The sequence below is a fragment of the Suricata suricatta genome, chromosome 10 (genome assembly GCF_006229205.1).
Source record: "Suricata suricatta isolate VVHF042 chromosome 10, meerkat_22Aug2017_6uvM2_HiC, whole genome shotgun sequence".
NCBI lineage: Eukaryota > Metazoa > Chordata > Mammalia > Carnivora > Herpestidae > Suricata > Suricata suricatta.
The window spans coordinates 27,058,719-27,066,722 of NC_043709.1; the positions used below are offsets into that span (position 1 = coordinate 27,058,719).

The window sequence follows — 8,004 nt, forward strand, 5'->3', positions numbered from 1 at the left end:
AAAGAGATCTTGGGCAGCTGGGGTGATGCAGATAAACATCCCACAAGCCTGAACATTGGAGGAGACAGACTATTTGGTGGTAACCTTACAAAAAGCAGAGTAAATGAAATCGTAGGGTTCTGCTAAAAGGAAAGAGCCAAGGTCAGGGAGGGAGGCCTGGCTTTGAGTAGTGGCTCCTATACTTAACAATAGAACATTCAAGGAGAATTCCTCCAGGGCACGTGATCAAATTCCATTGTGATGCTGAGAGAAACACACATCCTTGTCCACCTAGCCACCCCCCTTTCTCTTCCACCTCCTGCCTCAAGGGCTCCCCTCATTAGCTGGGGAAAGGAGACTGTGGGGCTGATCCCCCCCAGATTCCTCCAGCCAGTTTAGGCCAAAGGAGAAGTGAGGAGTTTCAACAGTCTAACGTAGAAAGCATTTATGCTGCTTTCTCTTATCGGCCCCTAGGGAGATTTTTCATTCCAGAGAAATTATTTTATTTGGCAGATTAATGTTTTAATATGTCCTTTGATTCATTTTTCAGTGAGCCTTTGAATGAATGTAGCTGTGTTTTCCTGGGTTGTCAGTGATGAGAGGTCCCCTTAACTGTCTCAGTTTTTTTTTTCTTTCTACTGTCTCCGCTCATCTCTAAATGGTCCTCTAACTTTCTAGGGTTTTCTGTCTCACAGTCCCTTTTAGAAAAGGTAGTATTGGGGGGCACCTGGGTGGCTCAGTCGGTTAAACATCCGACTTTGGCTCAGGTCATGATCTCACATTCATGGGTTTGAACCCCACGTCGGGCTCTGTGCCTACAGCTAGCTCAGAGCCTGGAGCCTGTCTTTGGATTCTGTGTCTCCCTCCCTCTCTGACTCTCCCCTGCTCACATTGTCTCTCTCTCTCTCTCTCAAAAAGTAAATAAAAACATTAAAAAAAAAAAGAAAGGAAAGGTAGTATTGTGACGCCTGGGTAGCTCAATAGGTTGAGCATCCAAATCTTGATCTTGTAAGGATGCATGTCTGAACCAAATTGACTCTAATCATTAGAAAATAGAAGGGCACACGTTGCCTAAGTTACGAGGGACCAACCTTGTAATACCCTTAACATTCCTAAGGGCAGGCCTAGAAATAGAAGCTTTGGGGGCGCCTGGGTGGCTCAGTCGGTCATGATCTCACGGTTCATGGGTTCAAGCCCCGCGTCGGGCTCTGTGCTGACAGCTAGCTCAGAGCCCGGAGCCTGCTTCAGATTCTGTGTCTCCCTCTCTCTCTGACCCTCCCCTGCTCACGCTATCTCTCTCTGTCTCTCAAAAATAAATAAAAAAGACATTAAAAAAATTAAAAAAAAGAAATAGAAGCTATAGGTAATCACTTATTGCTTAAGGCTAGTTACACCCTATGTGAGGGTCCTGGGTCTACTCTGTGATTGGTTAGCACTCTAAATGTTGTAATTGGATAAACCAGCTGCCAATAATATTGTATAATAATGATAGGATCACTGTACCTGTGTCACAATTTCCTGTAACTCCCCCTTCCCAAACCCATAAAGGCCCTACCCCCCCTTTGTTCGGGGCTCTCAGCGTGAATCCACCACAGACAGTAAAGTCTGTGAGCCCGAGTTTAGGCCCCGGTGAGCCTAAACCCGTAACAATAAAGCCCTTTGCTTTTGCATGTGTGACTCGGTCTCCCTGGCGGCTTCTGGTTTTTGGGGACGATAAAGAAATCTTGGGCATAACAATCTCAGCTCAGGCCATAGTCTCAGGGTTTGTGGGATCAAGCCCCACATTGGGCTCCACGCTAACAGCTCAGAGCCTGCTTGGGATTCTCTCTCTACACTTTCTTTCCCCCCTAACCCCCAAAATAAATAAACTTAAAAAAAAAAAGGTAGTGTTAGGAGCATGTTTCCAAGTTTTGGAGTTTATGTCTTGAGAGTTCAAATCTGGTTGCAGGACCCTGGGTAAATTATTTTCTTTAGGACTGAAACCTTGTATGTTTCACAGTCAATTATACCTACCAAGTGGTGTTTCTTGGAGATGTATTAGGGAATGCCTCTGCCACACCAAGGATAGTGTGTGCCGCACAATGATATAGGATGATTGCCATTGCTACTGGTAGGCAACATTTTAATCCCTTTTTTCCCCTCTTCTCTATGATCCGGATTGCTTTAACAAGAATAAACAGGTGAGCCCCAAATCTGTATGTGTCACCCTTGGATTTCTAGTTCTCTCTGTTTTCTGAACCCCAGTAGACCTAAACCTAGTACAAATGTCTTCGTTTGTGCCCTGGGATTCAAACCTCAGCAAAGCAAGGCAGGTTGCTAATTGGGGAGGCTGCGAAAAGTGGTCTCCTTCCTGTGGGTAACCAAAAAAAGAATAAATAAAAGACATAGGTCTCTGTTGATGAGATAAGCCCACGTGCAAGCAAAATTATTTAAAGATTTAAGTAAGCATCGGAGACAAAAATAGAAGTCTCTTCAACATTACCATTTTCTAATCCACAGGACTTTCCAAAACATAAATCTGATCCTATCACTTCCCTGTCAAAAATATCCCCCTATGGACATCCTATGAACTCCCCGCAACCAGTTTTTTTTCAACAACGTTTATCTTCCTTATGTTGGTTTAGGTCTTTAAAATACTCCAAGTTCAGATCCCTCTTTTTCTTTCTTCCAAAGAGAACTTCTTACAGGCCAAATTCACTGGGTTAGCAGAGATTATTCCCTTTCAGGGCTTCCTTCTTCTCCTTCTGTACCCAAACACGCGAAAATAAGCGTCTTGGCTCTATTCGCTGTTGACACTATAGGGACCTCTCCCACGGCACCCTGTACTTTCTGGTGAAGCTGTGAGTTTTCCAAAGCAAGTGGCACTGACGCATAGCACTCTATCTGGAAGTAAGTTCATGATTCAACTTTAGTGCATGCAGCTCGATGACAGGCTACAAGGAAGCCTTCTCCAGTTCAGCTTGGAAGTTTAGGTCTAAAGGTGCCTTCAGGGGAGGGAAGGTCCAGATGGGACCTTCGCTAGGTGACATCACTTATACAAGGGCGAGGTGGGCAAAGGCCTTCCAGACAAACTTTCAAACTGCAATACAGCCCTTGAAAAAATTCTGGGACTCTCCCAGCAACAATCCAGGAATCCTGGATTTCATAAATAAATTGAGAGACTGGAGCATTGGAAGGACACCTGAGCTACTTCAGGGTACAATGGCAGTATGAGAGAGTGGCACATAAGCAAATGACACCATGGCTAACCTGATGTAAAAACACTAAAACATGTCTATACAGCATAAGGGGAAACAAAGCAAAAACCTTAAATGGGGGCAATGCAGAAGTACCACAGTATTTCTGAGTAACATATCTAAGTTACTTTGGTCTTCATTTCATTTGTTCTGGAAATGCAGCCTCCCCTAAAACAATGCTTATTTACAAAAGCAATGTATGCAATAATCTAACATAGCAACCAGGAAAAAAATGCCATGGAGTTATTTATCTTTTCCTCCCTAATGTTCACTGTCCAATTTTTAGCTGCAAACACTCTCTCTGTATTATTTTTCACTTGACAAATTGCAGGTAATGGTTTTGATTTGGCTCATTTGAATTTTGATATGTCTATTTAACATCATTCAAAAACAGTTACTCTGCATCGGGTATTAGGCATTGAGGGTACAATAGTGAATTACATAAGATGCTTGCCCTCAAAGAATTTACAGTCTAGAAAGAAAGAGAGACCAGTACACATAGTAAATCTAGTATGTTTGAGAAGTCTCAGAATACTGTAGATGATTACTCAAGTGAGGACCATCATGGAAGGCTTCTTGGAGGATGAGTTAAAATCAGCTTGGTAGGGGCACCTGAGTGGCTCAGTTGGTTAAGCATCCAGCTTTGGCTCAGGTCATGATCTCATGGTTGGTGGGTTTGAGCCCTGGGTCCGGCTCTGTGCTGACAGCTCAGAGCCTGGAGTCTGTCTTTGGATTCTGTGTCTCCCTCTTTCTCTGACCCTCCCCTGCTCGCTCTCTCTCTCTCAAAAACAAATAAAAAACAAAAAATTTTTTAAAACTCAGCTTGGTAAAGGGGAAATGGAGAAGGCATTTCAGGCAGTGGGACTAGCATATAAAATGAATAGCATAATAGCCTAATTTAGTGCTATCATCTTCATAGATTAATAGAGATGAGTTCCCAAATGCAGGACCATGATGATATGCAAACAGTGGCATTTAGTGACTTTAAATTTATTCAATTAATACGACCATGCTTTATTCTAATATGGATACCTTTCCCGCTTTGGGAATGTTAAAATGTCATCCATTTCCCAAAATGATCATGATAGCAGATGGTAATGGGATTAAAAAAAATCTTTGGCAAAATACAAGATTTTCAACCTTGTGTTCATCCTTAATTTTTACTAGTCTATGAAACAGACAAAGAAATTCCTTCCCCTACCCTATGTAAATGTTTATTTTTTTTTCTTTTTGGTTAAAAAACACAATAGTCAAAAAGTGTACAGGCTGCTCTGATTTGTTAGCCCAGAGCAAATTGTTGTACTAACAGTTGGGCTGAGGGATGGGAATATAAATCCCCAGCTCTTTGAAATTCTAGTTCTTGTCCAATAGTTACCTCTATAGAAAGTACTTTCTGAACTCCTAAGCACTCTTTCCAAAGACCTGACATTTGTGCTTTTACTTGCAAACTTATTTTGAAACCCAGGTTCACTTTCTGGATTTGTTTTGATAGAATTCCTAAGTGTTGTGTGTGTGTGTGTGTGTGTGTGTGTGTGTGTGTGTGTGTTTTCATGCTTTGATTTACATTTTTCTAGGTTTTGGATATAAATTTGATATTATCAAATTGCCTGATGAGAATATAAGCCAGCTAATATATATAACATACATATTATATATAAATAAATATAAGTACATATAAATCTTATGTTTGTGTGTATGTGTGTGTGTGTGTATATATGCTTATTTAATGCCCGATATTGTGCTAATTTCTATAGTTATTCTATTTAGTCCTCACAACAGCCTTTACGTTTCTGACGACACTATGATGCAGAGAGGCTAAGTAACTTGTCTCTTACTCACAACTGAGAGAGATGGGTGTGTAAATACAGTTGACCCTTCACCAGCACTGCTTTGAGCTGCATGCGTCCATTTACATGCGGACTTTCTGATAAATGCTACACTAGATTATAAATATATTTTCTTAGCATTACCTCATTATAAGAATACTGTGTATAATACATATAACATACAAAATACGGGTTAATTGACTTCATGTTATTGCTAAAGCTTCTGGTCAACAGTAAGCTATGAGTAGTTAAGTTGTGGGAAATCCAAAATAATAAGTGGATATGACTGCTTCTGGTCCCCTGCCCCTAATCCCTGTGTTTTTCAAGGGTCAGCTGTGGTTGAGACTCCTCTATAGTTTAGCCAGACGGCAAAATGAGAAAGTGCCTTTGTAATTCAAAAGCTGTTGAGAAATACCAGCTTGTCTTTTAGATGGGAAGAGCCTGACTAAACCTCTGGAAAAATATTACTAAACATGTATGCCCAGAATTGAAAACTGTTAGTAATTAACATGGTGCACTATCTAAAGCTTGCATTTATAAAGGGCCAATAGTTATTTCCAGTTCTTTCCCTAGATTCCTCCAAGGTAAAAGACTAATTTCTTAAATTCATGTCTCTTTCTGGTAACTGTGTGTAACTGATTTTAAAAAGCTTTCAGAGGGAGTCGAGCCGCTGTCTGGGAAGGCAGTTAAAAGTGGAAAGAACACACACTTGGGAGACAAGTCTGAGTTCAAATCCTAGCATTTTGTTAACTTCATTATTTGTTTTGCAGAGGAGTCCAAGTGGGAGACCAGGCTTCATTTGATTTCTCATCTAATGCTCGAATGACTGATAAAGTGAGGAAAATGAACACAGCAGATGACTAACGGTGAGTAGGGTTGGAGGAATATCAGAAAATCTTGTGCTCAGGCTATGATGATTTAAGAATTGACTTCTGTTTTCCTATCTTCTTTTGAGTAGTAAAAAAGGTTTCATGTCCTCAGTGAATTACAATGACGTTTATTTTTAAACACAGTTCTATCTGAAAAGTCCTAGAATGAAACAAATGTAACTTACTTTCTATTATTTTGATGCATTTATCCAAAGATTAGATGTTCCCAAAACAGAATGCTTTTAACAATGCTATCTTTAAAGTATTTAACTTAGTTTACATGTAACTACCTGGTTATTGTGTATGAATGAAAAAATAGCCTAGCAGTTCTTTCAAACCCAGTCTTACATATTTCATTTAAACAATATAACGTTTTCTCCTTCAGCTTTATAACAAGTTCTACTATTGCTACATTTCTATTCCCTTTGGCTCAGTACTTAAAACACACACACACACACACACACACACACACACACACCTCAAAGTGGTGTGTTTTGCAATATTGATGACCAACTAAACTCAGGATATTTATTTCCATCTGGTGGAGTTCAACTTCTGCCTCTTGTTTGCTTTCTCCATCTGCCCGACTCACCATCTCCCCCCCCCCCCGCCTTAATGGAGATAGAGTTAACCCTCTCTTAGGCTTAATCGTTTTAGCAGGCTCAAACCTTAAAATAAGTCTTTTTTTCCAGTTTTGCAAGTGGGGGTTCCAGTAAACGCAAATGTGTACGCCTAATACTTCCACAAGCTTCAAATTTAATCTTTATTTTCTTCTGTTTTTATAAAGAGCCTCAGAAATCTAAGGGCCCGACAGCTATTTGGACCAGGAAAAAAGATAAACAATCTTTGGTTAGGGTATAAACGCTGTAAATGCATTATACAAATTTCCTTTCCCAGTTCCGCCTTAACTTTACGGGGTTCGAGTTAGTACATTTATCTTCAGTAACAGGCTTTCCTATCAGCACTAAGCTGGATTCAGCTTTCCTATCAGCACTCCTCTGTTTGACTCCTGAAATTAGTGAAACAGCATCCACAAAAGGCTTACTAACCTTCTATTTATTTTGCAATTAAACTTTTACAGCGACACCCCGCCCTCCCTCCTCCCGAGGGTGGAGCTGAAACGGCTCCCCGGCATAGGCAGCACGTCTACTAGGAGACCCCCCGGCTCCCTGGGGCGGCAGAAGGACCCTCCATAGCCCTTTCGCTCCACTTTCTCCGTATCCCCGCTGCGCGCCCCCCGCACCTTCAGCACCTGCACCCGAACCCCGCTGCTCCGCACGAGCCTCCCGCTTGGGGAGCCAGCCTCTTAGACTGGAGCGGGAACGAGATTGAAACACCCAGCGCGCGTAGGGACCGGCACGTCGGACTCGCAGCCCGATCTGCGCGCGCCGACAGCAAGACGGCTTTTATCGGCCCGGCCCAGAGACTTCCCGCGAGCGAGCCCGGGCAGCTCACTCCCGCAGGGGATGCGCTGGCGTAGGGCCCGGAGTAGCTGAAGCAGTAAGGAGGAGCTAGCGCTGGGGGCGGAGCTTTCACACGCGCACCCTCGCTCGGTTCCGTCCCTTGGCCACAGCCCGCCGGTCTCCGGCCGCCGCTCGGGAGTTTATTTGTTTACAAGCGGATTACGTCAGCTCCTCCCTCTCTTCCCCGTCTCCGCATCCACCCCTTAGCCGCCTTTTCCCGCCCCCTCCGGCTCCGAATCTGCTGCGTCACAATGGTGCGATCTCCGGATTGGCTGCCGTCAGCCGTCATGCTCCAGCTACGCCACTTCCTTTCCGCGGCGCTATAAAAGCTACTGCACGGCTCCTGCATCCCTTCGCCCCTCCGAACTGGAAATGCAACTCTTGGGAGCTTCGGAGGCTGCGGAGCTGGACGCGGAGGCGGCTGGGGAAGTCCGAGCGATGTGACCAGGCCGCCGTCGCTCGTCTCTTCCTCTCGCCTGCCGCCTCCCGTCGTGTAAATAACTTTTTTTATTATAAAGGATAAAATAAGTAGCTGTCCGCCCCTTCCCGTCCTCTCTTCCTCTCAGCCCTCTGACCTGCGAGGGAGCCCGGGGTGGCCGCTCCGCCGTCGGGGCCGCGCCGCCGAGCCCCG

The 8,004-nt window shown here is 43.6% G+C and overlaps 1 protein-coding gene across 1 annotated transcript in view; it reads left to right on the forward strand.

The window, feature by feature from the left end:
* BTG1 (BTG anti-proliferation factor 1) overlaps window positions 1-8,004 on the forward strand; it is a 63,942-nt gene that overhangs the window by 53,648 nt on the left and 2,290 nt on the right. Inside the window, exons 2-3 of the mRNA XM_029955446.1 lie at window positions 7,160-7,386; window positions 7,581-7,866. Of these exons, the coding sequence (XP_029811306.1) occupies window positions 7,160-7,386; window positions 7,581-7,866 (513 nt within the window). The remainder of the gene's footprint in view (window positions 1-7,159; window positions 7,387-7,580; window positions 7,867-8,004) is intronic.